The sequence below is a fragment of the Purpureocillium takamizusanense genome, chromosome 9, assembly GCF_022605165.1.
Source record: "Purpureocillium takamizusanense chromosome 9, complete sequence".
Lineage (NCBI taxonomy): Eukaryota > Fungi > Ascomycota > Sordariomycetes > Hypocreales > Ophiocordycipitaceae > Purpureocillium > Purpureocillium takamizusanense.
This window is the reverse complement of record NC_063076.1, coordinates 614,348-631,672: the sequence shown is the minus strand read 5'-3', so window position 1 is coordinate 631,672 and position 17,325 is coordinate 614,348. Positions and strand designations below refer to the sequence as shown.

The 17,325-nt window shown below is 58.2% G+C and overlaps 8 protein-coding genes across 9 annotated transcripts; 3 read left to right on the top strand and 5 right to left on the bottom strand.

Annotated features, from left to right (window-relative positions):
- The first annotated feature begins 34 nt into the window (after positions 1 to 34).
- Positions 35 to 1,597, top strand: CCC1. Its single transcript, XM_047990661.1, has one exon. It carries the CDS (start codon positions 143 to 145, stop codon positions 1,238 to 1,240), a length of 1,098 nt encoding a protein of 365 aa, XP_047846670.1. The 5' UTR covers positions 35 to 142; the 3' UTR covers positions 1,241 to 1,597.
- JDV02_009022 (uncharacterized protein) lies at positions 1,429 to 4,624 on the bottom strand. The gene has a single exon (XM_047990660.1). It carries the CDS (start codon positions 4,344 to 4,346, stop codon positions 1,623 to 1,625), a length of 2,724 nt encoding a protein of 907 aa, XP_047846669.1. The 5' UTR covers positions 4,347 to 4,624; the 3' UTR covers positions 1,429 to 1,622.
- A 288-nt stretch (positions 4,625 to 4,912) lies between these two features.
- On the top strand, positions 4,913 to 6,093 carry RCF1 (Respiratory supercomplex factor 1, mitochondrial). The gene is made up of 3 exons (XM_047990659.1): positions 4,913 to 5,042; positions 5,135 to 5,205; positions 5,291 to 6,093. The coding sequence occupies exons 1-3, from the start codon at positions 4,978 to 4,980 to the stop codon at positions 5,866 to 5,868; spliced, it is 714 nt and encodes a 237-aa protein (XP_047846668.1). The 5' UTR covers positions 4,913 to 4,977; the 3' UTR covers positions 5,869 to 6,093.
- On the bottom strand, positions 6,083 to 8,266 carry RTC5 (Restriction of telomere capping protein 5). Its single transcript, XM_047990658.1, has 2 exons — positions 8,021 to 8,266; positions 6,083 to 7,946 (listed from the first exon to the last, which is right to left on the bottom strand). Exons 1-2 carry the CDS (start codon positions 8,084 to 8,086, stop codon positions 6,186 to 6,188), a joined length of 1,827 nt encoding a protein of 608 aa, XP_047846667.1. The 5' UTR covers positions 8,087 to 8,266; the 3' UTR covers positions 6,083 to 6,185.
- A 517-nt stretch (positions 8,267 to 8,783) lies between these two features.
- Positions 8,784 to 11,226, bottom strand: JDV02_009019 (uncharacterized protein; the record flags this gene model as incomplete). The annotated part of the gene is made up of 2 exons (XM_047990657.1): positions 8,784 to 10,440; positions 10,490 to 11,226. The coding sequence occupies 2 exons, from the start codon at positions 11,224 to 11,226 to the stop codon at positions 8,784 to 8,786; spliced, it is 2,394 nt and encodes a 797-aa protein (XP_047846666.1).
- A 100-nt stretch (positions 11,227 to 11,326) lies between these two features.
- On the bottom strand, positions 11,327 to 12,314 carry JDV02_009018 (uncharacterized protein). The gene is made up of 2 exons (XM_047990656.1): positions 11,879 to 12,314; positions 11,327 to 11,637 (listed from the first exon to the last, which is right to left on the bottom strand). The coding sequence occupies exons 1-2, from the start codon at positions 12,144 to 12,146 to the stop codon at positions 11,459 to 11,461; spliced, it is 447 nt and encodes a 148-aa protein (XP_047846665.1). The 5' UTR covers positions 12,147 to 12,314; the 3' UTR covers positions 11,327 to 11,458.
- A 619-nt stretch (positions 12,315 to 12,933) lies between these two features.
- JDV02_009017 (uncharacterized protein) lies at positions 12,934 to 16,196 on the top strand. Its single transcript, XM_047990655.1, has 3 exons — positions 12,934 to 15,028; positions 15,135 to 15,459; positions 15,526 to 16,196. Exons 1-3 carry the CDS (start codon positions 13,755 to 13,757, stop codon positions 16,153 to 16,155), a joined length of 2,229 nt encoding a protein of 742 aa, XP_047846664.1. The 5' UTR covers positions 12,934 to 13,754; the 3' UTR covers positions 16,156 to 16,196.
- JDV02_009016 (uncharacterized protein) lies at positions 16,011 to 17,308 on the bottom strand. 2 transcript variants are annotated; one of them, XM_047990653.1, is made up of 3 exons: positions 16,970 to 17,308; positions 16,360 to 16,886; positions 16,216 to 16,306 (listed from the first exon to the last, which is right to left on the bottom strand). In XM_047990653.1, exons 1-3 carry the CDS (start codon positions 17,242 to 17,244, stop codon positions 16,293 to 16,295), a joined length of 816 nt encoding a protein of 271 aa, XP_047846662.1. In that variant the 5' UTR covers positions 17,245 to 17,308; the 3' UTR covers positions 16,216 to 16,292. The 2 variants fall into 2 exon arrangements, with proteins under 2 accessions (XP_047846663.1, XP_047846662.1); XM_047990654.1 differs by having other exon boundaries at positions 16,011 to 16,886.
- Between the last annotated feature and the right edge of the window lie 17 nt (positions 17,309 to 17,325).

Here is a 17,325-nt window from a genome sequence, read left to right as displayed (position 1 = left end):
GTCGCCATCGGGTGCCCGCCTTTATCCTCCTTCACCCCCCCCTCTCTCTCAAAACAACACCACACACACACACACACACACACACACACACACACACGTACAGACATAAAGTATACATACTTCGTACACTAAAGGCACAACCATGGCGTACGCTTCAGAAACATCCCCCCTACTACCCGAGCCGCGCTCCGAGCGCCGGCCCGTCTCGAGCCTCAAGGCCGCCGTCGCCAACCGCGACGTCTCCCCCGGCGGCAACAGCAGCACCTCCTCCTCACCGTCGACATCATCATCATCATCACCGTCCTCGGTCGGCTCGTCGCCCGACGGCCTCAGTGACACGCTCCGCGACATCATCATTGGCTTCTCGGACGGCCTCACCGTGCCCTTTGCCCTCACCGCGGGCCTCTCCTCCCTCGGCAGCACCCGCCTCGTCATCATGGGCGGCCTCGCCGAGCTCATCTCCGGCATGATCAGCATGGGGCTGGGCGCCTACCTTGCCGCCGTCACCGAGCGCGATCGCTACCTCTCCCAGCGCGCCGCCCACGCCCTCCCACCCCCGCCTTCATCCGCACCCTACTGTTCCTCCTCTCGTTCTTCCACAAAACCGACAACAACAACAACAACGGCGTGCTCCCCTTCCTCCTCGCTATCTCCCGCCGCCACCGTCCGCCTGGCCCGCCGCGAGGATATTTACGCCATCCTCGACCGCTACGCCGTCTCCCGCGCGGCCGCCACCCCGCTCGTCGATGAGCTGTGCGGCCGCGTCGACGACGCTGACGACGCCGACGCCGCTGTTACTGCTGCTGCTAATGGAACTCATCATGGCACTGGCCGCCATCACCACCACCACGACACCCGCGGGGCAACCGTCAGCAGCAGCGCCGCCGACGACGACGACCCCTGGCTCCGCTTCAAAATGGACGTCGGCCTGCGCCTCGACGAGCCCGAGACGCACGCCGCCTGGCTCTCGGGCCTCACCATGGGCCTGAGCTACTTCGTCGGCGGCCTCGTCCCCATGCTCCCCTACTTCGCCATGGACCGCGTCCGCGACGCCCTGCTCGTCTCCGTCGCCGTCACCGTCGTCATCCTCCTCGCCTTTGGCTACGCAAAAAACTACGTCGCCATCCGCACCCACCGCGCCGGCGTCTGGGGCGCCCTCCAGACCCTCGTCATCGGCGTCCTCGCCGCCGGCACCAGCTACGCCATCGTCAAGGCCCTGGACCGCGGCGGCGGCGCCTGAATTCAAGGGGGGCAGACCGTCATGTCATCTCCCTTCGTGAACTTTGTGTCTCGCCATCTTTGCTTGTGTACTATATACCTTTTATGCCTCGGGAGCATGGCGTTTGGGCATCTGCAGGCATTGCGCCAGCCTTACGAAAAATTCACAGCCCGACTTTATACACGCATGTAGTTCTATGAATGAATAATGACCGCTGTAGTGCCGCTGTCGGCACCTGATATTATGCATCTACGCTACCATCCTGTTCATGCCCGATGTGGCTATTGAGTACATGTACACTTCATCACGTCTATACTTGATCTTGCGAGTCCCGTCTCGCAACCTGGGACCCCAGGGGTTCCGTGGACTGCATGGGCCAGAAAGGACAATCCCACCATCTTTTCTAGGGGATGCAGAAATCGATCCAGCTACCGAGGTAATCCAGCCTGTTGCCTAGGTCTTCCTGGTTTTTGTAAATCTCCTCAAACTCCTGGAAGCTAAGTCGACCCCAGCCGCCCCGCTGTGCCGCCTTGGCCTCGGCCTCGTTGATCATCTTCCACCGCCGGAGCTTGTCCGGGCCGATGCCGCTCTCCATGGACGTGTACGACTCGTGATCTGACTCGTCGTCTGCCAGCCCGTTCTCGTCGGCGAGAACTGTCGCCTTTGATTCCCTCGAGCCTGCCGGCGTCGTCGCGTCGCTGTTGGGCCGGAACTGCGGCATCGTGGGGTCACGGTACTCCTCTGGCTCCGTGTCCCCAGCCACCGAAGACTCTGACGGTATCGTGTAGTCAGACAAGTTGAGCGAGAAGTCTAGATCTACCGGATTGCGCAGATCCACCGCATGGCGAGGTTCGTCGTTCACAACGGTATAGCCCGTCTCCGAGAGCAGTTCCTCGAGGCTTTTGTTCGCCACGGCCTTTTCCGTGGCGCGCCCCAGGTACGGCACAGAGTCTCGCCTGGGCTCGTCATTCTTGTCGGGTCCGTCGTCAATGGCGTCAATCTTGTCCTTGTGCTGCTCTCGACGCTTCTTGGTCTCGGCGGCCTCGATCGCCAGGTCTTCTGCCGGCTTGAAGATGGTATCCAGGAGCTCGTTGAAGGCCTGCTGTGTGACCTGATACAGGATTTCCTTACCAGCGTCCTTTTCTGCATCGGGGATGTCCATGCCTCCCCAGCGCTCCGGGATGCTCCGCGACGAAGTCGATGGGTTCGACCGAGTCTCGTAATCCTCCATGTCTTCGGCGAAACGGACCTTGGAGCTCGATCGTGAGCGTGTCGAGATGGCCGGCTCGTCTTTGGACTTGGCCTCATCGGCCGCCTTGTTGAGGGTGGCCAGGAGGTCTTCGTCATTTGCCCAGTCATCCGGCGCTTGGCCACCTTCTTCCTCGTCGAGATAAAACTGCCGACGCTTCCATCTCTCGTGCAACTGCTTGCGCGCCATGTCTCTGCGGCGCTTCTCCAGCTTCGGCGCCTTGCGTCGCGCGTCCGCAAGAGATCTGGCGCGGCGTTGGCTGTCCGTGATGGGCGCGCCCGAGGCTGACTCTGAGTCACGCCCTTCGCCCTCATCACGTTCTTCGTCATCGCCGTCTCCTTGGTCGTCGCCCTCACCGTCGGAAGCCGACTGGAGGTCACTACCCGCGATCACATTCGGGAGATCTTCTAGGTTCACGGGCGGGTCCAGGAGCGTCACCCAGTATGCTCGGTCTGGCTCCGTGCCGCTTAGTCGCCGGACAGTGCGCCAGTTAGTATCTGTGTCCCTGCGGGTGATGAAGCGGCGGCGCGGTCGCGGCTCAGTGTCGTAGGCAAACAGGCTCGTAAGGATGTCCTCCCGGTTCGCCGTATCTCCGCGATCTTCAGCAATGGCGCCGTGATACCGGTCGTCGATCTCGACGCTGCCGTCGCGGTGGTACGTCTTGCCTTCGAACCGCATGCTGCCGTCGGCTGCGGGTACCCTGCCCTCGCGGCCGAAGAGGCTGCTCAGGGGCTGGCGACTGGTCACAAGCTGCTGGGCTTCTGTACTCGCGAGGAGCTGATCCTCGAGCCCGTCGAGTATGTCCTTGTGCATTTGCTTATAAAGGACATAATAGGCTCGGAACATGCGAAGAAAGTCGCGCCTGTTTACGTACCCGTCGCCGTCCAGGTCGTAGCCCTCGAATACCTTGAGCAGCTTGTCCTTGCGCTTGCGATAGGACAGGCCGTGTAGAAATTCGGAGAAGCCGATAAGATCGTCGTTGTTTGAGTCATAAAAGGAGAACATGCGGTCGTGGATGAGATTTGGCGCGGCATGACGCGAGCCACCGGTGGGCACCAGGCAGCGTTCAAACGTCTTGCGGTCCATGGCGATGTTGAGCTCGTCCGGGTCATCCCGCAGCTCCGTGTTGGCCATGAACGTCCACTGCTCCCAAAACGCCTCCAACTCTGGCCGCTCGAAGCCGGTCTCCTTGGAAAGCCGTGCGATCAGCTGCCTCGGCAGGTTGCGGCGGCACGTGTCTGGATCGCCCGTGTACCAGACGGGCTGCATCTGGCGAGGGCCAAACGGCGGCGCGGGGACCCGGATCTTGTAAAATATGTGCGTTTTGGTGTGAACGCCCTGCGCCTCGCACGTCTCGCACAGGTCGAAGTCGGCGCAGTTGGCGCAGCGATACCGCACGCCGCGGATGGGGACCATGCCACATGCATTACACTGGCAGCCCCGATGCACGCAGCCGTTGCGCCTCGCGTTGTCCTCGGACACCCTGAAGAGGAGGTTCACGATGTTGTGACCCGCCCGTTGAGGTGGAAGGTAGCCGGACGCGTCGTTCCACATGTCGTCGGCGACTTCCACGACGGTATCTGCGTCGCCGCCAGGCGCAGGCAGCGGCGCGGGGAGAGCGTTTGCATCGACATTCTCATCGCCCGCCGCTTCAGATGAAGAGCTCGATGCCGTGCCAGATCTCCGTGACGGCCGACCCGTGCGGCGCACGGCGTTGCTCCTGTGCAGCTCACCCCCGGGAGGGAGCTCCAGAGGGGCGGGCGGGTGGCGGGACTGGTAGGTGTAGTAGCCGACAGAGAGGGCGGCGATGGCGGAGACGAGGGCCACGGCCACTCGCGGCCGCGTCAACGTGTCGACCGAGGGTGTCGATGGCCACATGGCGCCCGCTTATAGCATCGTGTTGGGTGTCGGTGCAGGTTGGTGCTCAGCAGAGCTTGGTCGAGGATGGACTGGAAACACTTGCGCCTGCACAGGCGATGGGGCTCGAAAATGCTTCGAGGAGGGGTGTAGATGTTTGTCGGGCGTCAGTTGACGTTTCGTTCGCTGGCACGAGTTCGTACAAAAGTTGCGGGTGTCAGGAATCAACTGCTCGCGCGCAGTGGGAGGTTAGAAGCTGCCGTTTGGCGTTTGGTGGAGCTCCGTGGAAGCTTCCAAAGTTTCGGCTCGAGGTGGATGCGCAGAGTAGCACGCACCGGACGTGGGCGGGAAAGCGACCCATGCCTCGAGGCCCACCAGAAAGCCCATGGGTAGCGAGCAGGTAAACGCGATCCGTTTCAGTTGCGTAACGGCACCCCTCATCGGGCGCTCTATACTTGCAAAGTACCCACGCTCGCTGGCACCATCAGCTCCAGCGGACCCCGAGCCTCGCAGCGTCAACCATTGGCGGGACCAACCGGCACCCGCTGTAGTGAAAGTGCAGCCCGTCTATGACATTGCTCGACATCATCCGACGATACCCTCCAAAACTCGCCGCCATACACAACGCCTCCTGCCGCCACCGCAGCTCAGCATGGCAGACAGAGCACCGCCGCCTCCCATGCCGGGGCCTCTGCCCTCGTCCTTTGACGACAACCTGTACGCGCCGTCCGCTGCCGCCCTGTCGCGCCGTCCTATCCAGCGGCGTGGCACCGCTTGGAAGGGGGGAAACTTGCTCACGCGACGTCCAGAGACTTTTACAACGAGCGCCCGATGCAAAAGGTCGTCCGCAAGATCAAGGAAGAGCCTCTAGTACCGCTCGGTGCGTCCTTCAACATCCATTCACACCCTACCCGTCAGCCCCAGGCATCCCCCGTCGTGCTAACCCGCCTCCGCCGCTGCCGCAGGAATCGGTCTCACCGTCTTCGCCTTCGTCAATGCCTACCGCGCGCTCCGCCGCGGCGACTCCCGCCAGGCCAACAAGATGTTCCGCGCCCGCGTCGCCGCGCAGGGCTTCACCGTCATCGCCATGGTCGCCGGCAGCATGTACTACAGCAAGGACCGCGAGAAGACCAAGGAGCTGCGCAAGCTCAAGGAGCAGCGCGACGCCGAGGAGAAGCGCCAGAAGTGGATCCGCGAACTCGAGGTGCGCGACGAGGAGGATAAGGCCATGCGTGCCAGGCTGAGCGGGCGGTCCAGCTCGGCCAGCGAGACGCCGGAGCCGCCTACGCCCGCCGCTGTCACTGCCGTCGATGGCGAGACTGCCCCGGAGACCAAGTCGCAGGGCACGGGTGGCATCTTGGGCAAGATGGGCTTGTGGTCACAGGGCGAAAAGGCTGCGGCGGCAGAGGCGGCGGAGCAGCAGCAGCAGCAGCAGCCCGCAGGACCTGACAGTGTGGAAGAAAAGAAGCCGACGCGAAAGGAGAACCCCAAGAGCTCCCTCGGAGCTATCGGCGAGGTCATCGCATCCAAGAAGAAGGACTAGACGTGGGACTGTGCGCGTGCGCGCTGGGGAGAGAATGACGTGCCCATGTTCCAATCGATCTTGGGACGGCGTTGAGGATGGAATTGGCTCTCAAAAGGCTGTACGATATACGCGACGAAGCTGCCTTTGGCATTATAGCCCTACTCTTGTACACTGCATGCCGTCATTGCACGGCCACTTCTTACAGCACATTCATTCATACTAGAGTATTTTTGTTGGATTGCGCAGCGCCCGGCATATAACTTCGATGCCGCTCTATGATAATGAACCGCCAAGAGCCGAAACTGAAGCATCCGTCGCGCCGAGGCTAGACGTCATCACGCCATTGAGCCGCCGCTGCGATTCCCCCCGATGATACCGGCCATTTCTAACAACGCGCGGTCCGCTTCTATGTCGCCCGTGCCGAGATTGATCTTGCGCCGCGCCTCCGCCTCCCTCGCCTCCCACGCCCATCTCTCGGCCTGGGCCTTGGCCTCGTCGTCTCCTCCGCACCCCCAAACCTCGAGCTGCTCGATTTGAAAACGGTCCTGGAAATCAAACTTTCGCACCATGCTCGTGTGGAACGCGCCTCCTCGGGAGCTGTAATCGTGGTTGAAGACGCCAAACTCGAAAGAGTCGTGAAAGAGCAGGGAGACGGCGCCTAGCGAATGCATTTCGTGCCTGCGGCTGGACTTGGTCGGTTTGGGGTGCGGGCAGCCAAAAGAAACCCCAGCCTGATTGGCGGGAGGCTGGGTGAAGGCGACATAATCCGTGTTGAGTGTTGAGGCTGGAAAGACGTCGTGGATGGGCTCGAGCTGGAACAAGACGGTCTCCGAGTCGCCGAAGCACTCCTTGTGCGTTTGCTTCCAAGGCTCACGCACATACACACCAAACGTGACACGGTCCGACTTACTGCCATGGGGAAATCTCTTGGGCGGGAGCGACTCGGCAAACGCCGTCTCCTGTCCGCCGTCTGGCACGTCGTTGAGGCGGGTGCCGCTCACCAGGAGAATAGTCGGCGCCCTCCAGTTGAAGACTTTGGACTGAAAGCCACCCATGGAGAAGCCCGCGTCGTTTCCGGAGTACAGGCGGCGCACCCTCCGGAATAACGAGGAGCCAGGCAGGAACATTGACATTTGCGACAGTAGGTGATCGTTGAGGATGTCGCCTTTGTCTGACAACAGCGGCTGTGCCATCTTTGAGGGCTCGGCGGGAACGGCCTTGGAGGGGTCTACGTGTTTGGAGAAGTCCATATTTTTGGAAAAGAGGAAGTGCTCGAACAGGCCATTGAACCCGTTGAAAAGATAAGGAAACAGCACGGGGATGATGGTCTTGAAGTGACGATAACGAATGCCGGGGGCTGTTTCGGCGTCGACAAAGGCGGCCAAGATGCTCCCTGCGACGGACCGCAAGGCCTCTAGCTCGTTGCCCACGACTCGGGCCGAGTACTGGGCGAGGCTCTCCTGCGGGTCAAGAGGGGCGGCAAGCAGCAGCAGCATGACCAGTTTGCGGAAGTTGTCGGTCGGGATCAAGGCACCATGGAACTCGGGCGCGCTTCCCCGACTGACAGCCTCGGAGACGTCCAGGAGCTCGTAGGCGGTCAAAACCAGGTCGTCGTCATCATCATCATCGCCCTTGTCCAAATCGTCATCTCCCGGCACGTCTACGGCAAAGCCGGAAGCACGCGCCGGGCCCGCCGGCTTCGTGTCTTCTGGTGTGATGGGTTGCGACGCGGGTGCCGCGTTGGAGAGCTTGCGGTCGTACACTGCCAAGCTCTTGAACAGCAGCTTGGTACGGTCAGTCGACGCCTTGGCCAGGACGCGCTTGTACCGCTCCGTCATGATGACGACAACCATGATCAATTGTGGCAGCTCCAGGACGACGGGCGCTTCCTGCAGGAAGGGGAATGCGCCGAGGTACGAGACCATCTGGAAGGCCACTGGCGACGCGCCGAGGATGTCGGGGATCTCGAGGAAGCGGGCGATGGTGTCCTCCTTAAGGTAGCGGACCTGGCCCTGTTGGTCCGCGAGGCTCTTGAAGACATCCTTGAGGGAGTAGTACTCGAGGGACGTGAAGCACTTGTCCTTGAACCTGAGAGCCTGAAGCATGTCAGCGCATGGCCGGAACCGCGGCGCGAACGACAGGCACGAATGCTGTCGCGCGGGGAGCTTACAAGCTCCTGCGCCAGCTGCTCGCGGGAGCGCTGACGCGGTTGCTCGCCCGAGTGTGCCTGGCCCATTGCGCGAGGCTCTTTACGAGGGCATTTCTGTCGGGGCGGCGGTGTCGCAGCTGCTGTGTCCGGCACGAGCAATGGCTGCTACGATGATGAGGCGTCCAGTGGGCGTTGTTTGGGGCTCGGCGTGTGAGGCTGAGCTGAGGTGAGCGAGCTCGCCGGCCAGGTGTGTGGGTTGTTACAAGGGCGGCGCCGGCTAGAAGTCACTGCTGGGCACGCCGCGGTCGTCATACCCGCGCCCCAGTTAAGGGAACTTTTAGACGTGGATAAAAAGAAATTGCTCTTATCTTTTTTGGGCACCAGAATCGCCTTCTTAGGTAAAATTACTTGAGGCTCTAATTTCCTAGCCAATCCCAATGGCGCGCAGCCTGCCACACCCGATTGAGGTTCACAACCTAGGCAAGCCCGCGACGACCAGTCTACCTGCACATATCCCGCCCGCTCGCCTACATCAACCCAACGCCTACCGCAACGCAAGACGTTATCAAATGCCTGCATCGCGGATGATGTACTTGGCAACTCGTAAGTGCATTGAAAGCGACTAGTACTTTCCGTGGGATGTATGGTACCGTACGTAGGCCCTCGAAGGGGTAAAGGTAACGAGGCGTCCGAGGGTAGGCTGGGTTTAACGACGACTTGGAAAGTGGAAGCGGCGGCGGTCGGCCCTGGTGACCCTGTCCGCCGAAGCGTCCTGGCCGCTGCCCTACCGGGTGTCCGCCGACGGGTTGGACACCGACAGGCTGGTCGCCTCCTCACTGTGGTTGCTGCTGGGCTGCTGTCGCGTTATCTTGGACTCCAAGAGCTCCTCCAGCATCTTGAGCGCGTTTTCACTGTCTTTCGGTACCCTCTTGAAGTACGCCGTGACAGAGGCGCGCTTTTTCCTGGTCTTGGATTTGGACTTGGACTTGGACTTGGATGACTTGGCCGTCTCCATCTTGGATGCCTTGGGCTTCTCATCCTTCTTGCCATCCTCGCCGTCGTTGCCGTCCTCGCCATCCTCGCCGTCGTTGCCGTCCTCGCCATCCTCGCCATCCTCGCCATCCTTGCCATCCTCGCCATCCTCGCCATCCTTCTTGCTCTTGCTCTTCATCTCCGTTTTGAAGTAGAAAGTTGACTTGTCGACGTTCCTCACCTTCCAGTCCAGCTGGGCCAGGATGTAACGGTACCGACGGTCGGGGTCCTTCTCTTCCAGGAGGGCATGTGTTTCCTCCAACTGCTGTTGTATGAGCGAGCTGAGTTTGGCCTTCTTGTCGGCCACGGGCCCGTCCATGGCGAGTTTATGGAGCACGCGGTTGAGTACTACTAGGGGCCCGTCGGCCTCCTCTGTCCGCGTTACGCGTTCCCACGACGGCTGCCATGGGTATCCTTCCTCGTCCACTTCGTTGGGATTGTTCAACTTTTCGTGGCGAATGACGACGATACTAGAGAGCACCTGGCGAGCGACGGCCTCGGTTATGTGCTTCAAACGCAGGTCTGATTTCTCGACCGAGTGTCTGGCCTGGCGCTTGGGCCGGCGCTTATAGTCAAGCATTGACCGGACCACGTGATCGTTTTCGAGGTTTTTGTCTCCAGCCCTGATCGTGAAACCCCACTCGTAATTCATGCGGTCCTCAGTCCGTATGCCATCGAACAGCGACCCCTCTACAAAGCGGCTCGATGGGTCGTCCGAGAAGCTGCCTGCAGTTGCAGAAAACTCGTTTTCCGCGTCAATGCTGTCAGGCGGGACAAAATGCGATCCGGGTGGTGCATTCTGCCGCCCGGAGCCGGCATCGTCTGAAATCGCGGCAATATAATTCCTGTAACCTCCCGACCGCGCATAAGGACTAGACGGGTCCGGTGTGTCGAAATCCCAGGTCCAGTTGCCACCAACGTCTGCAAAACTCGGGGTGGTATATCTGTCGCGATCGTTTTTGATTGTGGATCTGCTCATCGGTCTGGAAGCTCCCGAGCCGTTTTCCTTGGAGCTTTCCGAGCCCACATCCTCGAATGGCGGCAGAGATCTGAGCGCGAGACCCCGCAAGTGGCCTACGATGTGCGCCTCCAGGGTGTCTGTAGCCTCTGTCGCGCCGCAGATTGGGCAAAGCGTGAACATCGGCCCGATCGGCCGGGCATTTCTCTCGGCGAGTGCACGGAGCTGTGGTTCCGTGAAACATCCTGTGTGGACTCCTCTCATGTGTCTCAGATACTGTTCCTCTGTGAGGAAAGTCTGCGCGCCGTGTGACTTCGAGTTGCAGCGCCAACGCAACGTGTGCATTCTCATGTGCTGCAGCCAGTCGCTACTGTGACGGTGCAGCTCTTCCGGCTTGTCGCACTCGTCAAACAGACACACGTATGCGTGGAGGTCGTTCGTGATGTGGGCTCTGGAAATCATTCAGCATCGATTCAGCCGCGCAACAGCGCGCCACGTACCTCCATTGTTCGTCGTCGCTTATAGAAAGACTCGGGAGAGCGTAGAGGCAAAAGGGGCAGATTAGTTCCGGCACTATCTTGTGACACTCGTTCCAATCGGAATGCAGGTCAGCCTTGAGTTTTCGTTTCGCTGCATTGACCTTGTCAAAGTGTTCTACGAGGGTATCCATTGTGACATGATTGCCTTGACTGTCGAGGTATGGGCTAGTGGTCACAGATTTATCATTTACGAGCTGGAAAGGGTTTGGGAGAGAGTTGAGATATTCCTGGTGAGACTCCCAGCGCTGCCTCGTCAGCACTTTATAACGGCCTTTGACTCGACCGTTTGGCGGTGGCGGAAAATTGAGATCCTCGTGATCTTCCAGGGCAACCGTCTTCGCGGCCGAAATCACGGATGGTGTTGAGGCCTTTCTGTAGTCCTCGACGGCCAATGTCGTGGCGCTGGGCGCAAGAGAGCGCACGATGCTCTTTGCCGAAGCATGTTCCACCACCGGAGCCGGTGCGGCTTCATCCGCGAGATCCAGCACGAGAGGATCCTGGCGTTGGCTTTGGGGCATGTCGATTTGAGGTTGTGACACTGTCTTCTTGGCTCGAATTGGACTGTCTCCATAACGTGACCGCCTGTACAAGATCCTCCTCCGTCGAAGAACCACGGAGGACGCGAGGCGTAGACGAAGACTGTCGGTGATGTTAGGAAAAAGGCTCGAAATGTAGTTGGCGAAGAGCCCCTGTAGCATCGGCTCCGCATCGTTCCCATCGTCGTCCCGGATACGATACGACGTCGCGGCCCTAATATAAGGTCTTACGTATATCGAGAGAAGCGAGAGACGTAATATAGGGCTTATAGCATAGATTAAATAGCTCGTCTATATATATAATATAATAATAATAGAGAGGCTAGGCTAGGCTAATCGTATATGCTATAGTGGGCTTTTAAGGAAGCCACCTTACGTAACCCCTCTATGGGTCCTAACACCTGATGTTTTGCGATTCTCTGCCGGCTCTTCGAATCGTGTTCGAGAGCCGGTAGAGTAGATGGATCTCGCCGGCAATAGCTCGCACGGACGAGCTCACCCTCGCTTCGGCTATTGAAAGACTTTCGGCCGTCTCTTTTCGCGAGTCTAGTATGCTCTGTAGAGTAAGCGAACCTGCTTCTGGTCAGAGATTCGGTTCAAGAGACGGCGACCTTATCTTGTACCAGATGAAACCAGCACCGGATGAAATGAACCAACAATGGGTACGAAGCCATCCCGGATGATAAAACCAACCCGGATATACAAGCACCAGATACAATAATCAATTGTGTCGTGTTGGGAGCTATCGACCGTCTCACACGTTTCCAAACGTGATACCGCATGTAAAGCCGTCAATAATAGATTGATCACCTACAGTTTTGGACGCTGTCCGCAAGAGTTTCCAAGAGGCCGATGACTGCATCACGAACATCCGGGGCCTCGCGAAGGCGGTGATCGACAGAGGCTCGTTCTCGCGCAAAGACACCGATTTCGGACATCCAAAGGGAAAATCTCGCAAGTTGATCTTCCACCAACGCAGACTCTCGTGGATGGAGTTGTGCGGACAGGTGAAGGCACCGCTGGAAGTCGCTGAGGGCCAGCTCAGCCGCGCCTGCTATTGTCGTCGCCTCCCCCGTCGCCATATCGGCATGGCGGAGCACCGTGCTATCCGGAATCAAAAGAATGGCGACCGAGTGAGTGGTGGTCAACGGTCCGATGGTAACTACACAAGGGGCGAGGTGCTTTGCGGAATTGAGAGCAATGAAGTTGGGCTCAGGTGAGGGTTTTGTGGAGCAGAGAGAGAAGAGATGTGTGTGTGTATGAGGGAAAAGCTATCTACGAAGTAGGCTACAGCAGAGGGAAGAGGGGCATATGTGGCCCGGGCCCGGCGCGTGGGTCGGCTGACTAAGAAGAGAGAGGGCTATATCGCTCAACAGGTTTTGTTGTGACGGACGTGACGGATGTCCCCTGTTGAGCACCTACATCACGACTGTCACGAGCCAGCGAAGGCCCGAGGCCCGGGTTTAATAAGGTTATATTCCTTCGGGATACCCGTAATTGCTTTTTTTCCTATATGAAATTAAGATCATTAAGGTATCCCTATAGTATTCATATCATTGATATGAATAGCGTTAGAGGCAGCTCCTATAAGATAGGGCTCCTTGGCGTAATATACGTCTCTTGGTGCAACCCCTACGTTCCACATAACAGGCCTGCAGCCCCTTGCCTACAGGGCCTTGGAACGGGCCGAACCGCTGAGCTGACGGTCCATCAAATGAACGCAATCATCACCCCGCATCTCACCCATCCTGCGCAATTGACTGCCAACGTCTGCTGACAGACTCTGTTCGTGGGCACTACGTCTGTTCACAAGTGGATAAACAACCGCAGAACACCCACTTATCAGCCATTACGCACCTCTGCAGCATACAAGAAGTTACGGTGGTTGGTTTGTTCCGCAGTTCTGGGGCGTCGAGCCGGGGACCAGCTGGGCCTGGCGCTTAGTCCATGTCGTTTCCTGCGACTGGAGTGCTTCGACTTTCCCACTGAGCACCGTATCCTATCACCGCAACTCCACCGGAGGCGCTGCCCTCGAGCCTCGACCGGGGCTGCATGCATGGCACAGTTTCCGGGAGCTGCTGGCCGGGACGAGCAGAGCGTGGATCTGGCGATAGAGACGTCCAAGTCGATTTTGCAGATCGCCAAGCTGCTTAAGGGTCGGCAAACGAACAGTGACCTCAAGTGGGTTTACGGTCACTTGATGGTCCACTGCATCGTTGTTACGGACCATGTGAACCGCATCAGGTCTGCATTAGGCACAGGAAACGAGTTCTTAACCCGGATTCTGGATCTATTCGAGTCTCTCGTCGCCGACTGGATAGCCCCCGGAGATCTGACGCCCGGCGCTCACGCGAGGCAGCGCGCGCTTAATCGGCGCTGGGAAATTCTACGGAGTCAAGGAAACGGCGCGAAGCTTGAGTTTGCCGAGCAGTGCTTGAGCGTGGCGCAATCCCCGGGATCGCGTCCAGGTGAAAAATTCGACGAGACTTTCGACGCGTGGGAGGAGGACGTCATCGCAGCGTACCCAGAAGACGGCTCGCAGCGGCTGACAGACGACCGTCCACCGCCGAAGAAGGGACGTGACGAGCCGTCGTATCGCGTGTTGTTGTACGCCGAAGCACGAGGTCGATGCCACGCTCGGGCTGGGCACTTACCGGAAGCCCGATCTAGACGACACCAACTACTTCTACATGTTTCTTTCTCTGCAAAAGCATTGGCAGGCGGCTCATGTCAACACCGTCCGGGACAGCGTGGTCCGATTTGTCGTGGACGGCGAAACGCCACCGTCACAGAGCACGACGCTGAACTACAAGCCCATGCTGGTCAAGAAGCTGTGCGAGCAGATACAGATGAAGCGGAATCTGTCTGACCGGCTCGAGTTCAAGGTCGAGAGAGGGCGTCTCTTGAAACTGCGGTCCAAGAAGGCCACGACGTCGATCGACAGCACGAAACCCACCGTGTCGCTGCAGCAGTTCATCAAGGAGGGCTCCCGATCCCTGACGGAGAAGACGAAGCGGATCCTGGCCGTGCTGCTGAGCTACGCGGTTCTGCATCTGCACGGTACTCCTTGGCTCCAGCCAACCTGGGATTCCTCGAAAATCCTGTTCATCCGAACCTCGTCGTCCAAGATCCCGCTACGGCCCTTCATTCAGACGCAGTTGGTCCGCGACGACGTCAAGCTCGACTTTGGGACTTCCGGGCAGGAAAGCGACGACCACGCAGCTCAAGGCTCGCCGTCAGCAGAAAATGACTCGGATTGTCTCGATTCCGACAATCTCGACCTGGGCGACATAGATCCCGACGACATCGAGCATCCGTTTCCCACACTCGTCACCCTCGCCATCATGCTGATGGAACTGTACATGGCGACGCCGTTCGAGGAGCTGGCGAAGAACCGTGACCTTGGGCTGCCAGAACGACCGGACAGTCGCACCAGACTCCTCGATGTTGCCTCTGTGTTTGACGAGTACAGGCGCGAAATCCCTCAGAACTCTCAATTCTACTACTCCATAGAAAAGTGCCTCGATCCAAGGGCTTGGGAAGACGAGTGGGGAAAGAGAATCGACGATCAAGCGCTCAGAGTTATGATATATCGAGACGTTGTCCGGCCCCTAGAGGACGAATTGTGCGATGCTTTCACCTTCATCACCATCGAGGAGCTCGATCAGATCGCCGAAACCGTAGACGTCGGCAGCTGGGGGCAGACGATCCAGAATCAGCTGGCCCAGCCTCAAATCGAGACTTCCCTCCCTCCAAGCGATGGAGCAAGGCTCCAAGAGCATCTATATTTCGTGGCGACTCAAGCATCTCTCCGGTATCCTCCATCTAATGCTTTGAACCGGGGTCATCCAGGACGCTCTCTTCTCTCACCGGGCCTTGGGCAACACCCTCCCCGGGAATCCGACTACAAGTCTGCCAGGTTCTACGACGATGAGAAACCTTCGGAGGCTCACTCACGTGCAGAGTACGTGCGCGATTATGTTTTTTTTATTTACGATTTTCATCACCTGTCTGGTCGTGGTCGAGCCGAGAATCCTTTCCGCTAATGGTACGCTGATATTGAATCCTAGTGTCGAGAGTTACTTGAGCTGGAAGGTACAGTATGCAGCCGTCTACCGTACATATATAGATCCATACCTACCCAAGCCCAATTGTTCTCCCGTGAAGATTGCGGTTCTGGACTCTGGTGTCGACGACACGCACAACTCCCTCGACACGGGGCAGATCGTGGCCAAGCGCAACTGGACGTCGGCCAACTTCAAAAAGTCGGCTCGTGACCTCGATGGACACGGGACTTTTACAGCCAGTTTGGTCATCGACTACGCTCCTGATGCCAAGCTCTACATAGCTAAGATTGCCGAGAAAGAGCCCTCTCCCCCCAGAGTCGTTGCAGAGGTATGTATATGGGTCTGTGTGATTCATGTCGGCATTTCCATGGCTTTGGCTGATTCGGGGCCACAGGCTATCAGAACCGCCGTGGACGATTGGAAGGTCGACATAATCTCTATGTCCTTCGGATACCCCACGAACCAGATCGACGGCTATAACGAACTCGAAAGCGCACTCCTTTACGCGCATTCCAAGAACGTCTTGATGTTTGCGGCAGCCTCGAACAGCGGTGCGAATCTGGACCGAGCGTATCCCACTCGTGACTCGCACGTTATATGCATTCACTCGACCGACTCGAAGGGGAACCGGTCCAGGTTCAGCCCCACGGCGCTCCATTGCGACGTCAACTTGGCCACGATAGGCGAGGCAGTACAATCGGCATGGCCGGTTAACCTCTGCGATCCGAGCGCTAATCCAGACTGTGTCCAATACAAGTCGGGTACCTCTTACGCAACGCCAATCGCCGTAGGCATTGCAGCGTTCCTTCTGCAATATGCACGGCTCCATCTGCCGGACCAGGCAGACATGCTCAAGCGCCAGTCCAAGATGAAAGAGGTGCTTCTGAGACTAGCCGAGAAGACCCAGAAGTCCATAAGCCGCGATGACTATCACTATATCACTTTGAGCTTGTACTCGGACAACCTCTTTGGCAAGGGTAGGGAGTTGATAGACCCGACACTCTGCGACCTTTTGAACAGTTAGGGAACGAGGGCAGGCTTTAATATCCAACGCGTGATCACAGCACATCCTAATGATGCTCGATATAGTTATGTGTTCGTAATTCGTAGAAGATGCCAACGATCCTTAAGGGTGGGCTTCGGCATCATTCAAGGGAGGGGTTAGATCATTTTTCCTACTCATCATCATTCTCGACCTTGGGAATGGCGCAAGCGACGACCGTGTCACCTTCGATGAACTCGCCCTCGAGGTATCCTTCGTCCTCTGGCTTGGGATCTTCCTGCAACGAGATGAGAAGATCCGGGAAGTCCTCTTCGATCTTGTCTTTCGTACCGTCCAGTAAAGCACCCTTGTTGTAGTCATCGTTCTTGTCGATCGTTTGCGGTTTCTTGCTGACATGGATCTTACGGACCCGAAAGGCAAAGACGAAGTCGCTGCTCCCTTCCCAGCTCGTGCCTGTCCTCGCCTCGCTTTTGCCCCCGACTCCGGGCTCAAGGCTGACCGGGACGATTCCACCGCTAGACAAGGTGCCGTCGACCGAGACCCCGAGCTTGCCGCTGTGTGCTCGGGACTTGTGCGATTTGACTTTGGCCCCGTACACGGTCTTGATCCCAGTTATGACGTAGAGGGGTTTGCGATAGCGAGATCGGTCCAAATAGCGTCGCACCGCCTCGGTCTCGATGCACGTCTGGATGTAGTCTTCTTTCGGAACGAATTGCATTGTAATCACCCGCTCGAAGGCGTACTCTTCGTTTCTGCTAGATCTCAATCAGCTGCCGCGTTTGAGAAAGTGCCCAGTGTCGTGCATGTCAAATGGGCGCGGGAGTCGCATTCCTACCTGGTTTGCCAGTCGGCACCGACATCGACACCCACGCCAAGAATGCTCAGGAACTTCGTCAAGATAGAGAAGTTGCCCTCTGCAAGCTTCTCCTGACTGTACTCGACCTCGGTCTTTTCCGACGAGAACACCTCGGACGCAGCAGGCAGCGGGGCTGTGTACAGTGGCTGTTCCGGCTTCTTTATTGAGGTGAGGACATTCCCCAACTTTATGGGACCATCCGGGGGCCAGTCCCACGTCGGCGCGAAATAAAAGTAAAAGACATTGTTAGCCATTCTCGCTGAGTTGCAGCTGGGATGAGGTTCCTTAACAGTATCCTACGTGGCTGTCACTTGGAATAGACACGTTTAGGCCAT

Excerpts from the sequence above, each read along its gene's own strand:
- CCC1 (XM_047990661.1), top strand. The coding sequence starts at position 143 with ATGGCGTACGCTTCAGAAACATCCCCCCTACTACCCGAGCCGCGCTCC.
- JDV02_009022 (XM_047990660.1), bottom strand. The coding sequence starts at position 4,346 with ATGTGGCCATCGACACCCTCGGTCGACACGTTGACGCGGCCGCGAGTG.
- RCF1 (XM_047990659.1), top strand. The coding sequence starts at position 4,978 with ATGGCAGACAGAGCACCGCCGCCTCCCATGCCGGGGCCTCTGCCCTCG. Across the intron at positions 5,043-5,134 it reads TCGTCCTTTGACGACAACCT|AGACTTTTACAACGAGCGCC; the intron begins GTACGCGCCGTC and ends CGCGACGTCCAG. Across the intron at positions 5,206-5,290 it reads AGAGCCTCTAGTACCGCTCG|GAATCGGTCTCACCGTCTTC; the intron begins GTGCGTCCTTCA and ends CCGCTGCCGCAG.
- RTC5 (XM_047990658.1), bottom strand. The coding sequence starts at position 8,086 with ATGGGCCAGGCACACTCGGGCGAGCAACCGCGTCAGCGCTCCCGCGAG. Across the intron at positions 7,947-8,020 it reads AGCAGCTGGCGCAGGAGCTT|GCTCTCAGGTTCAAGGACAA; the intron begins GTAAGCTCCCCG and ends GACATGCTTCAG.
- JDV02_009018 (XM_047990656.1), bottom strand. The coding sequence starts at position 12,146 with ATGGCGACGGGGGAGGCGACGACAATAGCAGGCGCGGCTGAGCTGGCC. Across the intron at positions 11,638-11,878 it reads TGCGGACAGCGTCCAAAACT|GTTCGCTTACTCTACAGAGC; the intron begins GTAGGTGATCAA and ends GACCAGAAGCAG.
- JDV02_009017 (XM_047990655.1), top strand. The coding sequence starts at position 13,755 with ATGTTTCTTTCTCTGCAAAAGCATTGGCAGGCGGCTCATGTCAACACC. Across the intron at positions 15,029-15,134 it reads GAGGCTCACTCACGTGCAGA|TGTCGAGAGTTACTTGAGCT; the intron begins GTACGTGCGCGA and ends ATTGAATCCTAG. Across the intron at positions 15,460-15,525 it reads CCCCCAGAGTCGTTGCAGAG|GCTATCAGAACCGCCGTGGA; the intron begins GTATGTATATGG and ends TCGGGGCCACAG.
- JDV02_009016 (XM_047990654.1), bottom strand. The coding sequence starts at position 17,244 with ATGGCTAACAATGTCTTTTACTTTTATTTCGCGCCGACGTGGGACTGG. Across the intron at positions 16,887-16,969 it reads GGTGCCGACTGGCAAACCAG|AAACGAAGAGTACGCCTTCG; the intron begins GTAGGAATGCGA and ends GAGATCTAGCAG.